Source organism: Rhinolophus ferrumequinum, chromosome 26, assembly GCF_004115265.2.
Source record: "Rhinolophus ferrumequinum isolate MPI-CBG mRhiFer1 chromosome 26, mRhiFer1_v1.p, whole genome shotgun sequence".
Lineage (NCBI taxonomy): Eukaryota > Metazoa > Chordata > Mammalia > Chiroptera > Rhinolophidae > Rhinolophus > Rhinolophus ferrumequinum.
Genome location: NC_046309.1, coordinates 17500947 through 17520315, shown reverse-complemented (window position 1 = coordinate 17520315; position 19369 = coordinate 17500947). Strand labels below are relative to the sequence as shown.

General features: G+C 53.3%; 1 protein-coding gene across 3 annotated transcripts; it reads right to left on the bottom strand.

Annotated features, from left to right (window-relative positions):
• Nucleotides 1–3449: 3449 nt before the first annotated feature.
• On the bottom strand, nucleotides 3450–13575 carry PRRT4 (proline rich transmembrane protein 4). 3 transcript variants are annotated; one of them, XM_033098586.1, is made up of 5 exons: nucleotides 13316–13575; nucleotides 11354–12078; nucleotides 11159–11266; nucleotides 10687–10806; nucleotides 3450–5790 (listed from the first exon to the last, which is right to left on the bottom strand). In XM_033098586.1, the coding sequence occupies exons 2-5, from the start codon at nucleotides 12003–12005 to the stop codon at nucleotides 3965–3967; spliced, it is 2706 nt and encodes a 901-aa protein (XP_032954477.1). In that variant the 5' UTR covers nucleotides 12006–12078; nucleotides 13316–13575; the 3' UTR covers nucleotides 3450–3964. The 3 variants fall into 3 exon arrangements, with proteins under 3 accessions (XP_032954477.1, XP_032954478.1, XP_032954479.1); XM_033098587.1 differs by having other exon boundaries at nucleotides 3450–5763; XM_033098588.1 differs by lacking the exon at nucleotides 10687–10806.
• Nucleotides 13576–19369: the final 5794 nt, after the last annotated feature.

Genomic DNA, 19369 nt, shown 5'->3' with positions numbered 1-19369 from the left:
CACCATCCCTGGGGGGAGTCGAACCAGCAACCTTGTGGTTGAGAGGACACGCTCCAACCAACTGAGCCCTCGGGGAGCTCAGCGGCAGCTCAGCTCAAGGTGCCGTGTTCAGTCTTAGTTGCAGGGGGCGGAGCCCACCATCTCTTGCGGGGCTCGAGGAGTTGAACTGACAACTTTGTGGTTGAGAGCCCACTGGCCCATGTGGGAATCCAACCGGCAGCCTTCGGAGTTAGGAGCATGGAGCTCTAATCACCTGAGGCACCGGGCCGGCCCCCCATTTACTTTCAATACATTCTGGACGGATGGATGGATGGATGGATGAATGACTGGTTGATAATAATAGGGGAAAAGGGAGAACACTTAACATCAGATTTATGAATCCCTAGTTCTAGATAAGTAATGTACACTTAAAAGAAAATGCCACAGTGATTTTGAAATATGTAACTCAGGAGAGGAAGATTAAAATGCAGAACAAATTTTCAAGTCTCCAGGGTTAATCCTATCCAGGATAAAGAGAGACAAATAGGAGGAAATATGATGGGTCATTTGAATAAAGTTGGCTTAGGATTTCACATTTCTTCCTTTTTTTTCTCCTCCTCTCCTGCCCCCTCATCACCTTGGCCATCAAAATTCCATCCCAAAGGCTAAATTGCAAGCTTGAGGGCCCCAGCTATGGGGAGGTCTCCCCAGGCCTGGCTGCAGTGTGCACAGGGAAAAGAACTCTTAGAAAGTTGGATGTTCCAACTTTCCTTTGGGACGACCCCTGCAATGCTACCTTTTAAATACTTAGGACCCAAACCTCCCTTAAAGGGCAAAATGAAACTGTGTCCTTGTGCCCACCAGGGGGCAGCAGCCACTCATAGTGTGGAAGAGTTCTGTGCCCTAGGGGAAGATAATGCAGCTGACCCTTTCTACTCTTTCCAAGTTTCAGATCTGCCTCCTCGTCTCAATCCTCCAGCCTCAGCCCTAACCCCCATCCCCTCCCCTCCTACCCATTCATATCATGGAGGCCACGTGGTTCTTTGATCAGGAATATTTATTTGCTCATCCATCTCTATCCAGGACACATGCAGGGTTCTTTATTAAACAGCAGGAATCGTGGTACCCTGCACCACACCAGCAATGGGGTTTCCAGGGGAAATAAACTACTGGCCTCTCTCTCATCCATCACTGTGCAGCAGCCAGGAAAAGAAGTAAGAGGATGGCTGGGCTGAGCTCAGCCAGCTTCTCCTGTGCCCCATCCCTTTGGCTCCACTCCCCCTTTCAACTAAACCTTCTTAAAACACTGCACACTTCTTGTTCTTAGCACTTCTCACAACTGTTATTAGTTACTTGTTCTATTGTAATTATTTACATGATTAACTCTTTAATGTCTGCCTTCCCCCAAGGACCTTCAACTTTATAAGTTCAGGGGTAGGGCCCACTTTGTTCACCTCTGTCCCCAGCACCCAGCACATTGTAAGTATCCAACAAAATGTTTCAAAGAGATTGAATGAATGAGGGTGAGTTTGTCTCTCTGTCCCCTACTGTATAAGAATTGGAACTGAAAGGTGTATGCTTTAGGATTACCTCTGGAAAATCTGCTTCGGGTAAGGGCTGAGGCATGAGACAAAAAGGGAGGGTTGTTTAACCAAAGTCTCAGCCTCTTTATAAAGTCAAAGGTAATTCTTCCTGAGGAAAATCAAAGAAGTGTTGGAGCTGATGAACAAACAGCTGTATTCCCCGCCCCTGCCTCCTTCTCACTAGCCCCATTCAGAGCTTCCAAATAGAAAAGCAGTGTGTGTGTGTGTGTGTGTGTGTGTGTGTGAGAGAGAGAGAGAGAGAGAGAGAGAGAGAGAGAGAGAGAGAGAGAGACTAACTGGGGTACGTGGGGCTTGCAGTGCTTTGTTGGGAGGTGTGTGCATGATCCCAAGGGCCCTTGATGGAGCGAGTGAATGGAGCGAGAGCAGCTGGCAAGTATTAGGGTGAGGAAAAGATGGCAGAAAGGAGTTGAGTGTGAGCAGATGCAGATGGAAGGGTGTGTGGGGAAGAAAGAGAGCAATTTCTCCCAACAGCAAGCACTTCTTCCATGACACAAAGCAGCTTCGATACTGGGCCGCTGCAGCCACTACACCACCAGTGAGAAATGCCTGTAATTAGGAGGCTGGCAGTTCTCTGGGCCTGAGCCCAGAGTGACGATGCAGCAAGAATTTTTGAGCCAAACTGAGCCAGGTGATGGAGGAGACACAGTCAGAATCATTCCAGTCCCATGTCTCAGCTGTGCCTGCCCCACCTCTCTCTCCTTTTCTCCCTCATATGACCCTCCCTCTCTCCCACACATCACTGACTCCCCTCGTCTGAGGACCCAGATCCTGGACACTCTTCTCAGCCAAGACAGATCTTCATGTGCAAAAACAGCAGTGCTTTAACTCTTCCACTAGTGCACTGGACCTGGTCGGGTGAGGGCCCACACCCCCTACCCCTCCACCCCCGACTTCTCCCCCCAACCTTCCCCCTTTATCCCTCCCCCCTCTGCCTGCCTCCCTCTTGGCTCCCCTGCTTCCCTTCTCAAATCCCCACCAACTGATGGGCAGAATTGGAAGATAAACCACTCCTATTCCTGTTTTTCCATTTCAAGCCTAGTATGTGTGCCCCTGTAGGTCTCCCGATAATGTGTAGGACATCTGCCAGAACACTGCCAGATTTTTGTTTTCAAACTTAATCTATGACCCTGTTTTAGTGCCACTCTGAACTTAACTACACTCCAGCCAAATGACAAATGCACACTACAGAGCTGAGCCAAATGCTCTGGAGAAGGGAGGGATTACAGAGTGCTGGTGGTTCTGAGGAATTCATAGATCCCTGCACTGGGAGTTCTGCTTTGATCGGTGGGATACAGCTAGGGTTTGGGGAAGACAGGCTTTCTCCAGGGAGGATCTGCACCTCTGGGAGATGAGCGTCCCACAGGGGAAGCAGGGTTGTGCTCCCAACCTTGATTGGGCCATGTTGGTAGGTGGAGCTCTTGTGAATTCCTCAGGGAACAAGGCAGGGAGATTGCTGGGGTTCCCAGGTCAAGGTGATCAAGACGTTGATGTGTGTATCAACATTTCCGCAAAGAGGTTTACCACTAGCTAGTCCCTAGCCCCCTGCCCACCCGGAACTGAAGCCAAGCTCCTAGGAATGCAGACATTTCCACCAACGACTGTAGAGTTTCTTCCTCACCTTTCACGGCCATGTTCCACAGTTCCAAAAGCCACTTCCCAGAGAGTCAGAGGGTCTTCAAGGGGCCTCTCCCAAGACCCTCACTCATCCCAGCCACAGGACAAAACTTGCAGTCAGGAGTGAATGTCTCTGGGGTCTGAGATGGACCTACCCCGCCCAAATGACGCCTCTCTCCCAGTTCTGACAGAACCGCTGCTGCTGTTGTTTCACTGAAGGTTTTCCAAGAATGTCAGGCTTTTCTCCTCTGAAAATATTTTATTGATAAATTAACTCTGATAGGGCTCACTCAGCTCCCAACTGCTGCAGAGTCTCTTAGATGGGCCCCGGACCCTTCTATAGGGAAGGGCCGTGTGGATGACTAGGATGGGACTCCTGGACGTGGCAGAGGTGGGTAGGGGACGGAGGCTGGTCCGAGGTCTTCTGAGGACAGCCGTCTCCCTCAGCACCAGAGTGGGGAGTGGGGGTCAGGAATGGAGCACCTTGGAGCTTTATTGCTGGTGAATGCCAAGGAAAGTGGGACCCCTATCAGCCTAGAATTGCAGCTGAGGGCATCAGCACCCAGGGCTCCAGAGCAGGGGGCACTAACTTCCAATCAACAGAGCCTGGCTGCTGACCCACCCATCCAGGGGCCCCTGGATGGGGAAGGTAGCAGGGAGAGGTATCTGAGCCAGGCAGGGTTGGGGAAGGGTTACAGTGTGCAGGTCTCTGGCAGAGCAGGCGCCAGCAGGGGGATACGGCTGGGCACTGGGGGGGGGCCACCTTTTCACAGGTCAATAGTGTCACTGCCCATGCTCAGCTCGTCTATCTGTCGGCAGGCATCCAGGAATTGCTCCTGCAGCAAGGCTTCTTCGGCCAGCAGCTCAGGAGAAGGCTCTGGGGAGTCGTGGGAGGGTGGGGACAGGGCCTGGTAGGAACCTGAGGCGGGGAGGCTGGGGCTGCTTCCCGAGGGCCGAGGAGGGCTGAGGACGCAGACCAGCGGACAGCGCGGGGGCCTGTCTGGGCTGGAGCACAACAGCATGGACGAGCTGTCCCGGGAGAGTCCGCACAGCGAGCCAGATGAGGCGCTACTGCCCGCCGGCCAGGCCCCGGGAGAGGGGAGCTCAGGTAGCACGGGGGAGCCAGGGGCCTCTTCACACCTCCCACGGGGCACGGCCCTGGTCTTTGCCCCCAGTGTGGCGGTACTGTAAAGGCCGAGCCCAGGTAGGGCTTCCCCGAAGGCAGGGCCCTGGAAGAGGCCGGGCGCGAGCAGGGACTCGCTGCACAGGGCCTCCTCGATGCTGCGCCGCAGGTTGATTGGGGAAGGCGGGCGGAAATCCACGGTGTAGTCGCTGCAGGGGGAGGAGGCCGGGGAAGGGGCGGGATTGGCCGCCGCCCCCTCAAAGCCCCGGCAGGCGCCTCCCTGGAATAGGAGATCCGGGCCGGGCCCTGCCAGGGCGCACAGCTGCAGCAGCTCCGCATCGCCACGCGCGATGGCGCTCCCCAGGGGTTCCTTGTCCCGTGGCACAGTGACCCAGCGTCCGGGCAGCAGCGGAGCCGCGTGGCCAGGGGACAAGCGGAAGAGCTTGGCCCAGCAGCGCGGCGGCACGCGTGGACTGCAGAGCGCGGGGTAGAGGCCCAGCAGCGCCAACGGGAGCGCGACGCCCACCTCGCCGAGGCGCAAGCCTAGCTGGAAGGCCCACCAGGGCCAGGGCCCCTCCAGACCAGGCTGGCCGCCATAGCCCAGGGCATGCAGCACCTCGTAGCCCTGCAGGGCTCCGCTCAGCAGCCCGAAGGTGCCCGCCACCGGAGCCGTGCGCGCCGCGCGCCGCCAGGACTCGCGCGGGGCGAAGGGGCTGCGCGCCTGCGGGAGAGGGGTTGCGCCCTTGAAGCCTGACCCGCCCAGGGGCGCCCCGGCCCGCCGCCGCCGCCCACGCCAGCAGGAGAGCGCCAGCAGGAGCCCGGACAGGAGGGCGGCGAGGAAGGCGTGCAGCCCGCGGGAGGCGAGTCGCAAGGGCCGCAGCGGGCGGTGGGCGGCGCTCCCGAGGGCGGCGGCCACCGCCAGCCCCAGCCCCAGGAGCAGAAGCGCGGCCAGGCCCGAGGGACACCGAGGCGGGCGCGGCCGGGCCAACAGCAGGCAGGCCAGGCCCAGGCCAGCGGCCAGGCAGGGCAGCGGAAGGTCCTGCAACAGCAGCCAGGCGAGGGCGGGCAGCCGGTCCCGGTGGCCATAGGCGTCGTAGAAGAGCGGGAAGGCCCGCGTGGTCCCGGCGGAGAGCAGAAGCAGGTCCAGCAGCGCCAGGCAGGGGGCGCCGGGCGGGCAGCGCCAGGGCAAGAGGGCCAGAGCCAGCAGCGCCAGCAGGGCCACCAGGCCGAAGAGCGCGCCTACCCCGTACACGTGGGCCTCCCAGGCCAGCCCCCAGCGAGCCCTGGCCTCTGCCCAGTCGGCCTCCAGGGTCAGGAAGAAGAGGGGCAAAGGGGCTGCAGGAGGCTGTGGGTCTTGTTCAGGCAATTCTCCCAGGCTGCAAGACCCTGGCCCACATTCTGGACGCGTGGAAGGGATCCCCAGGCTGGCAGGTGAGGGGTCATCTGGGCCAGAGGTGGGGACAGTGGGGTCTGTGGGTAAAGAACGTTTGCCTGAGGCATTCGTGCAGCCCTCCCCTGCCACTCCTGTCCCCACAGTCGGTAGCATATATGCCAGAGTCCTCATAGCTTCCAGGATGCACTCGTCCTAAATATGTGACTCCCCTTCCCAGACCTCTTGGCACCTCACTCTCCCCTCCCCTTTCAAACTCCTCATGCAGTGAGTTGCAGCTCTCATCCCTTCTCCCATCCCATCCCACCCCCAGCTCCCTGCTTTGTTCATTTCCCTTCATCAGTTTGTGATTCTGCTGCAAAGGGTTTTTCTTAAGTCCCAGGATTTTAGAACTGGAAGGGCCCTCAATGCCCCCTGTCGTTCAATCCTCCCACCAGAAAGGAAGCTTCATAAAAACAAGGATTTTTGTTTGCTTTGCTCACGTCTGAATCCCCTTGCCTAAAATGGTGCCTGGCACAGAGTTGGCACTGAGCAGATATTCTTTGAGTAAATGAATCTCTTATCTGCCAGATGAAGGTAATGAGGGTCCACGGAGAGGCGAAGTGACTTGTCCGAGATCACAAATTGGCAGAGCTGCCACTAGAATCCAGATCTGAGCACCAGGCTGCGCCCCTCGGTAGACTTCTAGAGCCTCTTCATAATACTCATTTGCTTTTCTCTTGTTCTGCACCCCTGACTTCCAACTCACACCTCAATGCTAGGAGAAGCTTCCCTTGCCCTTTTTCAATGGCTTCCCCCTTCTCCCTGGTCTCCCTTTCCTGTTCAGGAAAGGCCCTAGGCGCGCGCGCGCGCGCGCACACACACACACATGCAGGCACACATGTGCACACGTGCATACACATATGCACCAAGGAGAGAGGTGAGATACTTCTGTCCACAGCCCCCTGAGGAGAACATAACTTTTCCTATTCACTGGCCTTCCTGCCTGGTACATCCTGACTTGGTCACAAAGCCATTGGTCTAAGGCTTCTTAGTATGGATGCCCCTTTGGTTCTAGCCCCATTTTATAGAAGGTGACATTTAGATAGACACTTAGGTGTGTGTCAAGGCTGCCATTGAACTTCTAGGAGGGAACAACTAGGGAGATCACAGTGACATAAAATGCCGTCTTACTGAGTGAGCCACTCAGGGGCTGCTCTGGGGTTCACTAGCTCAGGCCCCCAGCCCCATCCTGTGTTCCAACATCTTCTCTGCATCCTGGGGGAAAGGGACGTCAAGTAAGAGAGGGTGAGGAGTAAGAGCCCTAATTCTACTCCCAGATCAAGAGAAGAGTTAGAAAGACTTAGACCCAAGGATTCTCCCATGACCAGGCAGAGAGAAGGTGCTGGAGGCTGAACCTCTCCCTACTCCATCTAAGAGGCTCAGCAGAACTGCAGCTGCAGGCAAGGATGTAGGGAGAAAGATGGTGGTGAAGAACGGGGACCGCCTGGTGGGGATGAGGCAGTGAACAGGAGGCAGACGTAGAATGAGGCGGGCAGTGTCTCCTGACCACCAGACTCTTGCCCCAACTGCCTGGCCATGCCCCAGCCCGGCCTCAACTGGACAATACGGGAAGACCCCTTCGTGGGGCGATACAAGAAGACCCCAGGAGCACCCCACCCCAGGCAGTGCCAGCTTACACTGAGGACATGCAAAACCGAGCAGTCCTGAGAACAAGGAAGAGGCGTGAGGAGGGCAGAAAGCAGCTCTGGAGAGAGAGGAGGGTAAGATAGAATCAGACAACTGGGGAGGACAGAGAGGGAGCAGTCAGGACATTAAACATCCGCAGCTCGCTGCCTGCTGCAAATGGCAGCCTGAGCCCTGGTTCCCATTTCACTGCATTCCTCAAATTTGAAATGGAGAAAAGTACCTACTACATAAGCTGTTATGACAAACACTAGAGAATGTGTGCGAAGGTGTTTGGAATGCCTGGTGCACAAAAAGCATTCAATATATGATTGCCACCGGTGTCGTCATTACCGGCTAATGTTTGTCACCGATCATCAGCTTGTGTCTTGTGTAAGTGTGACCATTTCTGGCCTCACACTAACCTTGATTTAACTGACAAAAGTCTGGTGTTTCTTAGCACATCCTAAATTGCTTTCTAAAATCAACAGTTAGTCAAACGTGTGAACATCAACACATCTCACTATGTGAACCCTGCTTGAAGAACACCGTTTGGATGGATTGACCATCCCTGAACACCTAATGAAGGCACAACCATGAGTTAAAGGAGGAACCATTCATCTGGGAACAGACAGCTTGCTGATCAGGGGCAGGCATCGGTCTGACATTAGCGACGTCCAATACACACCCTCCCGCTCCCCCTTACTCCTTGGTCCCCCTCAGAGGCTCTTGCCCCACTCACTTCTATTACAAGGTGGATGAGTTTGCTTGGCCTTTCCTTGGCCGTGGTGGGCTCTGCAGAGAGGCAGGGAGACTGTGCCCAGGAGCCCCCCAGCCTGTGCCCAGCCTGACACCCCACACGCCTCCTCCTTGCTCACTGCCTAGACAGGTGCCGCTCTCGGGTCTGCTCCACTCATCACCACAGGCTGCAAGAAGCCTCATCTCTCACCTCTGTCCCAAAGCACTACGGACACTAGAACACATCTCAACATTCCTAAGAAGCCAGGAAAGGAATGAAAAACAGAAAATCGGCAAAGTACAGACACAGCTGAGACGTCAGAGGAGGGAGTGCTGAACGAGGAGCCCTGCTTCCAGGGGGCAGGTATACCCAGTGTGCCCAGCTCTGAGCCACGTGTGGGTGGATGCAGGCAAAGAAGACCCAGCTTCTGCCTTTGAAAGGTCCACTTGACCTCAACCCATCTCCCCATTTGAGGCTTCCCCAGAAGGAGCCCTCAGTTTCCCCCAGAAGAGCCCAGAAGACAGTGACTTCCTAGGATCCCTCTTGTGAGCAGGGAGGGTCCCTTACAAGATGGTCCCACTCTGGCCCTGTGGCCCCCCCTGACCTCGGGGGCAAGGAAGGAGACGGGGTGTCATTGTGAGTAACTGGTGAGGTTGGAGCTGGCTAGGGAGGAGTGGGGAAAGGAGCCAGCTGGATTTATGGAACAGTCAGGTCTGATTATCCACCAGCTGCCCAGATCAAAGGGCTGGGGGATCACGGTCCACGCTGGATGCCGGAAGCTGCGGCCTGTTCAGTGGCCGGTCCCCATCCCTCTCCCCGCCCCCACCTCCAGGATTATGGAGGATTGATACTTTTTATAAGAGTGGCAGTTGAAATATTTATCAACTGGAAATGGCACAGGAGCCAGCCAGGGTGGTCAAGGAGTGGAGGAGAATGCTCAGGGACTGAGGGCAGTGGGTACTTGGCACTGGTGTGAAAGTCTTTCAATGTATTAACGACCTGTACCACTGTTTCCGTGTGTGTACTGGCTGAATGCAAGCTCTGTCCAACATGAAGGGACCTAATGCAACAGAAGAGAAGCCCTAGGGTCAAAGGTTAACCACATCTAGGTTAGAAAATTCCTAAAGGAGACACAGAGAGATTCTCTTTGTCCTCTCTAACTACTTGACACTACTCCCCACACGCCGCTGGCTCGAGCAAGGCCCCTTGGCCTTCTCTCCCGAGGCCTGTCGTTCTCCTGGGTTTATCCAAGAGGAATAGCCAGGAAGAGGCTGGGTTCCTGCAGCCACCCGTGAGGAGGGGGCAGGAGGGCGGTGCTGGCGAGCTGGGCTGCCTCTGATACTGTCCTTAAACCTGCCTGGCCAGCACTGTCACCAAGGCCGACACACTGCCAGCCATCATCCTTCCCCTGAGGCCACAGAGCCCACCCCCAAGCCCACAGGAGATCCTGCCACTGCTGCACATGGGGCTGGATGAGAAGGGGTTGGCAGCTTCCTTCCCCACATGTCCAGGAGAGCAATGCCCATGCAGGAGTGAGCGAGTCAGATGCTAGGCTGAGTCTGGAACGGGAAGACGCTGGGGGACCAGTGGTTTTCACTGCTGAGGGGGATGGCTGAGAGGATTCACAGCTGCAGTAAACCCTTTGCAGAGCCAAGCTGGGGTCTAGAATTCCTTCTCCACGGCCTCATCTGCCAGAACCTCTCCCCGAGCAGAGGGCCTTCTGTCCTGTGGGTTAAGTGCTGTCCCATCCCATCTTGGGACCAGAGTTGCAGAGTCTGAGAGGGAGGATCTGGAGATGTACTTGGGATGCAATGGTGGAAAAAGAAAGGTTAACAGCTACTATTTAATGAGCTTCTACTTTGTTCCTAGCCTCGTGCTAGGACCTTACATTATCTGGAAGCTTCATAATAACAAAATAGGTAATATTATTAAACCCTAGATATATGAGAAAATGTAGTCTCGGAGAGGCTAAATAACCTGCCCCAAGGTCACCCAGCCAGTTAGTAAGTGAACTACAATTCAAAGCCAAGTCCCAAAGCCCCGGGTCTTTCCTCTGTACCACCAGCTCGTCTGTGTGCGTTTTCTGAAAGGCTCCCTCGAACAAGGATGGCACCTGTCAGCTTAAGGGCTTCAATGTTTTCCCACTGAGGGGCCCAGCTCTGCCCACATCTGACAGCATGTCATGTCAGATCACACAGCAAAGGCAAGAGCCCCAGGATTGGGGTGGGGGTGGGGAGCCAAGCCAGGCTGACTGGAGTGGAGGGTGGGGTTGGTGCCGCGGCTGTGGAAATCATGAAGGAGATCCTGTGTCTGTTTGCCTCTGATACATTTGTCTATATCCTGCTCTGCCTGTGATTGCAAAACTCCCAGAGGATCATTACTTAACTCTGTGCGGGGCCGACCCCAGCAATACTTGTTCTCAGTCCATGAATATGTATCACCATGGTGATGGTGAAGCGAATGGTGACTATGATCACAATGAAATAAAAGAATCCCAGAACGCCAGAGGGTGGCTAGCGCATAGTAAGTGCTCAATAAATAATTGTCAAGTTCCAATGAATTGGACACTTACCTAGTGAGGCTGTTGCTATCGAGGTAGAGATTAGGGAAACAGCTGGGTCTCGTGGGCCTGGGCTCGGGAGCTTTCCCTCCAGGGAGGGTGGGGGTGGGGACAGAGTAGTGCCAAAGAACCCTGCAAAGGGAGCACATGGGGTTCGACTGCCATCTTACCAGCCAGCCTTGGCCTCTAGGCCTTTGGCAAAAAAAGCTTCTCCTTCCCCAGACCTTGACCTAAGGGAGCCACTCTCCAGGGAAGTGTAACCACATGTCCACCTGGAGCTAAGTTCCAAGGACCAAACCGACTCAGTATGGCAAAGAGGGAATTTCCCGCTGGGAGTAGTGGCCCATATCCCAGCTCTTGAAGGAAGCAATGATGGCCTCCCTTGAGTCAAGGAAACAAGGGAGGTGCTGGTTAGGCCGCTAGCACAGGGCCTGACATATACAGGTGTTCTGTCAATGTTTGTTGCAATGAAATAAACACTCACCTGGAGAATGCAAAGAAATTCCAGAGGCAGAGGTTGGGGATGTAGGTAGGCCTGGGGGGCTCGGGCCCGAGAAGTTCCGGAGTGGGGACAGAGTCGTGCCAAAGAACCCTGCAAAAGTGGAGCCTAGGCTTCAGCTTCCTCCTCCCTGCCAGGCTGCCCAGCAGGGGCTCTCCTCAGAATGGGGTGGGTACTCACCAAAGGGTCCCAGGCGCCCAGCAATCTCTGCCAGGCTGGCCCGCAGGCTGGGCAGCAGAGGCAGCATTCGATGCCCCAGCGTGGGCGCTGCACCTGCTCTCAACGCCATGTCAAACTTCAGTTCCAGCTCACTTTGGTGGGGCCTGGGAGCAGTGGATGGAGGTGCTGTAGCCGGCAGAGCAGTGTCCCAGGTCCCAGTTCCTATCCTGGGCTGATAGGGAGCCGTGGGCTGCTCGGTGGGTCCAGAGGAGGGAGGTGTGGATTCTAGAGGCTGGGGGGAGGCCCAGAGCATTGAGCTGCCTTCAGCAGAGCCCCACTCTGGGGGAGAATTCCCAAGGGAGCCCGCCAACAGTTCCCAAAGGGGGTCAGTCTTCAGTCCACTGGCCACTTCTCCCTCTAGCTCCCGGCTTGGCCCAATGGACAGTGGCTGGGTCTCTGTGACAGGACTCCCCCAGGCAGCAGCAGGTCCCCGAAGGTGGAATTTGAAGTTAAGTCCCAGGTTGAGAGACAGCATGGAGGCCTCACTCTGAGGTGGTGGAGTCAAAGTGGTGAGAGGGGCACGTGGGACGGAGGAAGCAGGCTGGGGGCCCACGGGAACAGCAAGCAGGACCCAACAGAGCAGCCCCAGCCCCAGACAGCCATGCCCTGCCATGGCCCCACCTGGCCTTAGGTGGCCTCAGTGGGCAGTGGGCTCAGTTCTTCTGCACCTTTTGAGTACGAAGGTCCTGGAGAGAGGAGAGGTACTGTGAGCCCTGGCTGCCTGGGATGGAATGCCCCAGAGAGAGGTTTCTGATCACAGAGAAGCAGGTGGCCGGGGCAGGATGCAAAGGGTTCTGCCCAAGGAGAATTTCCAGCTCCTTCCTCTATTCAGGCCCCAGCACACATCTCTCTCCTCCAGTTTCCCTTCTCTTGCAGCTAAGGCTCCCTCTCCCTAAACCCCTGCCTCCCCCACCTGCTCAATCTGGGGACTGGGGTCTGACTACAGCCAGCTGCTCTTATCCTTGACTGACAGCAGAGGGCGGGGACTTGATTCCCAGACTTAGATCCCTTCCCTCCCTCTCCTGTCTGGATCCTCCCTCCATCCACAAGTATTTATTGAGGCTACTATGTGCCCAGCACCCTTCTTGTAACACAACTGTGAACAAGCTAACCCTCACGGAGAAGTCTCAGCCTATTCTCACCAGCCCCAGCCTAAGCTGTTGGCCCTCTACTCACTCAGACCCAGGAGCCCCGGGTCCTGGGAGGGGCAGAGCACCGGGCTGAGTGATCTGGCAGAGATGGAGAAGGCAGACTGGCTTCCTGGTCTGGCAGAAGCTGTGTCCCTTCAGCCTTTCCCCTCTTTCCTGGGGCTTGGCCGGCTCCCTTCCCCTTAACCCTACCAGTATTGGGGGGAGGGGCAGCTTGGCCATCTCTGGCTTCCTGAGGAAGATGGCCAGGCAGGCTAGCTCGGCAAGGCGCTGCTGCGGGAGGCTCCTACCGTCCCCAGAGCCCCTGCACATGCACATCTGGTGGGGAAAGGGGCGGGTGAGCTAGGGACACACGTGCACCTGGCAGCCTTACATCACACACAGCCGCACCTAGCACCCATGACACATTCACCCACTCCCCCTACGTAGCCCTCAACACAAGTGCACGCACATACATTGGGTCCTGCTGACGGCCCCTCTCTCTTACATGGGTTCAGACCGAATCTCTGAGCTCCCAGCAGCTCTCTCTCTCTCTCTCTCCCTCTCTCTCTCCCCCCTTCTCTCCTATCTCACAGACACACACAGCGTGTACAGTCACACAGAGAGGCACACACACTCCTACGCACATTCACACACTCCTTACAGACACTCATCACACACCGTCACTCCCCCCCCCCCCACACACACACACATACCCCTACACACCCACCCACCCTGCTGGCGCGCGCGTGCACACACACAAGCACACGCACTCCCCGTGCCTGGACAAGCCGACCTGCTCCTCTAGCTCCCTCCGGGAGGCGGGTCTTCTCTGCCAAGTCCCCCGAGAAGGGGCTGTCGCGGCGGCCCAGGCGCCCAGATGGGCAACGCTCCGCGGAGTCTCGCTGGTTCACTCGGTTGCGCCCGACGCGCCTCCTTTCGTGCCGGCGACCGCGGCTTTGCCAACGCTCTGCCCCGGCTCTGGTGCAGCCCGCGGCCCGCAGCGCTGTCCCCAGACCCACGGCCCGGCCCCGCTCCGCGCTCCCTCCCCGCGGCGCCGCCTCCTGGCTCTGAGCCTCGCTCCCCGGCAGAGCCGCCCGCTCCGGGGCTCCGCGGCCGCGGCGCTCGGACCGCCCTCCCACCCTCCCTCCCTCGCTTTTGCCCCTCCCTCCCTCCCTCCCTCTCCCCTCTTCCTCCCACCCACTACGGTCCGCGGATCCCCCGGGACCCCAGCCAGGAGGCGGGCGCCACGTCTGTGCCCGTCGCCCCCACGCGCGCTCATTCACCCAGCGCTGCCGTTCAGCCGCGGCGAGCGCGGGCACCTTGTTCTTAGCCTGGCGCAGGCAGCCACACACTCCCAGGGCGGCACATCACACCCATCCATCCACACGCACGCCTTCCCCGGGAAACACACCCGTGGGCCAGAGCACCGCGCACGCGCACACTAGTACACACACACACACACACACACACACACACGGCAACCGGCCCCAGGAATGCACCCTAGGCAAGATGAGCCACTGCGTTTATTATGCCGTGGGTAGAAGTGTAATAGGCACCTCTACATCTCTTATCTCATGAGAGTGCTCACCACAATCTTATGGATGTCCCCATTTCACAGACAGGTACATTGAGGCTCAATAAAGTAACACACTTGCCCAAGATTACACAGCTTGGCAGAGACTTGAGCCCAGTCTCCGCGGCCCAATCCACCACCTGGGGCTTTGGATAGTTGTGCTGTTCCCCAGGGGTGCCTCCCACAAAGCACAGGTGCACTGCCGAATGTCAATTCGTGTGTGTCACATTTCTTTTTGCTAAAACTGATCTCTCAAAAATACTTAAGAGTTTCCGAAATGTCTTCCAGAAAGAATGGTGAGCTAAGCTGCTTGTGAGAGGTGGCTTACAACTTGCTTCCAATAAGGAGGGGTAGGAGCAGAACAGTGTAGTGGAATAAAGAGCGTGCCGCCTCAGGAATATGAGAGCCCAGGCAAGGCTGCCACCGTGACTAAAGAGCAGGGTGAATACTGCACGGCCCCGGTTATACTGTCGCAGTGACTGATTTAAGTAGTATTGGCTCATTTCTGTTGTCTTGAGTCTCTAGATCCCTTCACATGTCCCTCCAAAATGCTGGTATTTAAAAGCAGCAGAGGAACATAACACACAGGAGACTCCCTGTGCCACATAAAGCTGTCCCTCAAAATCCAGACATCCTACTGTGTGCCAAGCACCATGCTGGATGCTTTAGGAGTCTCCTCACTTATTCCTCATCACAAGCTACAGAGAGAGAGAAATTATTGTCACTGTTACCGTCTTGGATGTGACCCTGATCCCCCCCCCACCCGCCCACTTTCCAGCCACCCTTCCCTGCTGCTCTGCAACGCTGGGGAGGGGTTGTTACACAGTCACCTAGGGCAGGTTCTGTCTCAGTTATGGAGAGCTAACAGCACTTTGCCTATGGTACATGCTCAGTGAATAATATTACATAAATGAATAACAGCGAATGAATGATTCTGGAGCCAATATGGGCATTGGATTACCATTTAGAAAAGCATCCGGGACTCACTTTCTTATCACAGAATTCCCCCAATTGCCGGAAGATGAAATCAGACCACCAACTGAGCCCCTCTGCAAGGAATGTCAATAATGAGGCCTGGGATTTATTCTGGGTCCCTAAACAAAGCATTGCACAGGGCATCCCCCATGCACCCTCAGGGATCACCGTAGGGTCTGGTCCTTTAGGAGTTGCCTGGAGGCTGCATACGGGATCCAGCCTCCGGTTTTCTATCATATACTTAATAAAAGTCATCCCACGCTAGAGACATTTGCCTTGAAGGAAGGCTCATAGAAAGGCTCATTTCCTGCTAATCACGTTCACTTAAAAATGTCTAAATGGAAAGACAGAAATAAACAAACCTCTGTACATTAAAATAGCAATAGTAATCCTCCACGACCAAGTAGGGTTAGTCCCAGGAATTACATATAATGTGTGTGTGTGTGTGTGTGTGTGTGTACATATATATATACACACACACACATACACATATATATGTGTATATAGATATATAGATATATAGTATTTTTAACAATACAGAGGTCTTTTATTTTTTTCACACCTATCATGCCATGAATTCATAGAGAGTGGGTTCCAACAGCTCAGGCTCCTTTCCCTTGGTTCTCACAAAATGCGCTTCTCTAGGTGGGGCCAGCTGGCATTTCAGTGGAACCCAGGTATCTTTCTCTTTGGCTTCCTTTTTTTTTTTTTTGACCATTTTCCTTCACCTGTTTCAGGAAGCCATCTTGCTCTTAGAGAGCTTAATATGCTCACTACGTACATTAATTCTCTTGGCTAGAACCTTGCCCTGAACTTGTTTGTTTACAACAATGCCAACTGCATGCAGGGTAACATGGTAGACCCTTCCGTTTTGCCACGGGAACATTTGGGGGGCATTCCTTTTTGAACGGCGCCCATTCCGTTGATGTCTACTTTATCACCTGTCTTGGATTAGGGTGGTGCAAAAGTAATTGCTGTCTTTGCATTTATTTTTTACCTTTTAAACCGCAATTACTTTTGCACCAACCTAAGAGATTTGCATGTATGCAGCCAAAGGAACAACTCCATGTTTTCTAAAAGGCCCAAAGAAAATATAGCGGGTGCCTCTCCTCTTTCCCTTTGTGTTGGTCATTTTGACGAATTACTGGAAGATGGCGGTCCCGGCCAAAAAGCCAGGAATTAATTATATTTTAAAAAATATGTTGAAAAGGGAAGTTAGGGTTCTGGGTTAAGATGGAGACTGAATGCATGTATTTAATTTCGCTCCCTCCCGAAACCCCATTAAAATGTCAATAAAGAGATTTTTAAATCAAGCAATAAACCTACAAGGATGGAGAAAACAGGAAAAGAGACAACAGTCACAAAACTTTTCAAGCAGGACGGCAGATAGCCATGCAGTTACTGACTTATCAGCGCTGAGGAAAAAGACATCTCAGCTGGCGGTGGGGGTAGTTGAGAGGCAACCTGATTTACATTGCAATGTTCTCAGAAACTGGCAATCCAAGGTGCCTCTGGAACTGTGGGAGAGGTTGCTAATATAAGAAGGAGATAGATCTCTTTCCCAACTCCAAGCCATGGGGCAACAGTCCCTTCCCGATCCCAGCCAACGTCGGGAGGATTTACCTCTGAAGAAAGTGAGAAAGAGGGTATCTGGGTTAGAGAAGCTTTGAGCACAGTTGTGAACGGAGATATCATACTGAAAATTCTCAAAGCAAGGAGATTAAGTGACCATGTCATGTAGAATGCTGCTGAGTGTAGAGACCCTGAACTTTTTCCCACTATCAGGCTTCCAAAGTGCTGGGAGTGGGACTTTTGCCATGTAGGCAGGAAACTGGAGGACTCTACGCTGGGGCCTTTCACCAGCCCAAGAGGAAAGACCTACAGATACTGACATAAGAGTTTCCCCAGCTAGATGACCCTACAGTGGCAAACCTGACATGTGAGCTCAGTCTCTGATTAGCTTCCCTCCCACCCCCTGCAACCTTTATCATGGACAAGGATTACCAGATATCCAGGAAATTTTCTAATGTGGAAGAGAGAGAGAAAACAACCAGAAAGAGTAACTTTGAGGAAATAGGTTATACAGAGAAAAGAAAGTGTCCAAAAAAGACCATTGTTAATAGTCTTGGAGAAATAAGAGAAGATATAGCATTCATAAAACAAGAACAAGACGCTATACAAAGGAACATCCAGAGAATAGCAACAGAAGCAATTATGTCTTGAAAGATAGAATCATGGCAGCAAAAACAAAAACATCAATAGAAATATAGGAAGATAAAGTTGATTAAATCTCCCCAGAAAGTAGAGCAAACATACTAAGAGATAGAAAATATAGGAGAGAAAAGATAAGGACATTAGAAACATTAGAGGACAATTCAGAAGTTCAACATCAAAATAATAAAAGTTCCAAAAAGAAAAACAACAGAGGAAAATGGAAGGGAGGCAATCATCAATGAACTAATTTGAGGAAACTTTCCAGAACAGAAGGACATGAGTTGCCAGATCATAAGGGTAGGTCCACTAAGACCCAGCACTGTGGACGAAAATAAACCCACACCAAGCCCAATTACAGAGGAGAGTCTAGAAACTTCCAGAAAGAAAGAAAAAAAATGTACAAAGGACTAGGTATCAGAAAGGCTTTGGATTTCTCAGCAACAACACTAGAGGTTAAAAGCAATGCTTTCAAAATGCCGAAAAAGTGTACTTTCAGCCTAGAATTTATATTCATTCAAGCCATCGGTCAAGTAAAATGACAGAATATGTACATTTTCAGACGTATAAGATTTAAAAAAGATTACCTGCCAGAGTTTCTGGAAAAACTACTAGAGAAAGTGTTCCACCAAGACCAGAAAGTAAACCAAGAAAGCAGAAAGCGTGGGATGCAGACGCAGGAGATCCACCACACGTGAGAGGCAAAGGGGGCTCCTTGGAAAATGGTGAAGGAGTTTACCAGGATGTCCACTGTACATCACAAGAAGAGAGACACCAGTTCAGATCGGAGCAGAGTGACTAACTCAGGAGACACGTTGATGGCTGTTGTCACCGAGCCCTTGATGTGTGCCAGGGTACCATCTTTGGAACCTCAGGTCAGAATGTCTGGGTGAGCCTGCTCCAATTCTTATTTATACTTGTGTTGTCTTGTGGTGCAATGAGGTTACTGTTCTCCCCTTCATGCCCCGCTGCCTGCTCAGAGAATATTCCACTTTGAACTGCTCCTGAGGGAAGGGATGGGAGGGAGCTCAGAAGCAGAGAGCACAGAGCAGCCACTGCCCTGACCATATTCCATCCTGACGTCCAAACTCTGGTTGGTGCTATAGCCTTTGCTTCAGTGAGTTCTGTGTTTCCCAGACTCCCTCCTGACCATCCACTGCCATTCCCAGAAAAGTTTCTTGTCAACTCCAGGGAAGCCAAAGCCACATCAAGACCCAGAGGCTCTGTTCAGCATCTCTTCTCCTGGAAGTCTTCACCTAGCTGAAGGGTGTCCTTTCCTTTCAGTCAGGATTATGCTTGTTTCTCAGCATTGTCTGGGAATATACATATTTGTGGCAAAACCATAAACAGAAGCAAGGGAAGGGTTAGCCTAAAAGTTGAGAGACTAATTTTCTGGTTGCGGGGAGGCAAAGAGGGAGTTTTTATGACTGAGGAAAGGGAACTCGGAGGGCTTCTAAGATTATGGTCATGTTCTATTTCTTACTCTATGTGGTGGATACATGGGTGTTCATTTTATTATCTTTTTTTTTATTATTTATTGGAGAAGGAGAACAGGACTTTATTGGGGGACAGCGTGCACTTCCAGGACTTTTCTGTTTTCCAAGTCAAGTTGTTGTCCTTTCAATCCCAGTTGTGGAGGGCGCAGCTCAGCTCCAGGTCCAGCCGCCATTACCAGTTGCAGGGGACACAGCCCGCCATCCCTTGCAGGACTCGAGGAGCCGAACTGGCAACCTTGTGGTTGAGAGCCCACTGGCCCATGTGGGAATCGAACTGGCAGCCCTCAGAGTCAGGAGCACGGAGCTCCAACCTCCTGAGCCACCGGGCTAGCCCCCATTTTATTATCTTTTAAAAAGAATATATACATACTATTTTCTTTTTTTACATATGCTTTTATGTACTCTTTTGAATGCATGATACATTTTCAATATTAATTTAAATGCTTTAAATAATACATTATATCAGTGAGCCAACTAAAAAACTCTGTAATCATTTTAACAGATATTTAAAAGGTATATTCAAAAATTAATAAGGGGAGACTACCTCCTTAGTTAATAAAAATTCGATTTCAAAAGAACAGCTAACCCCATA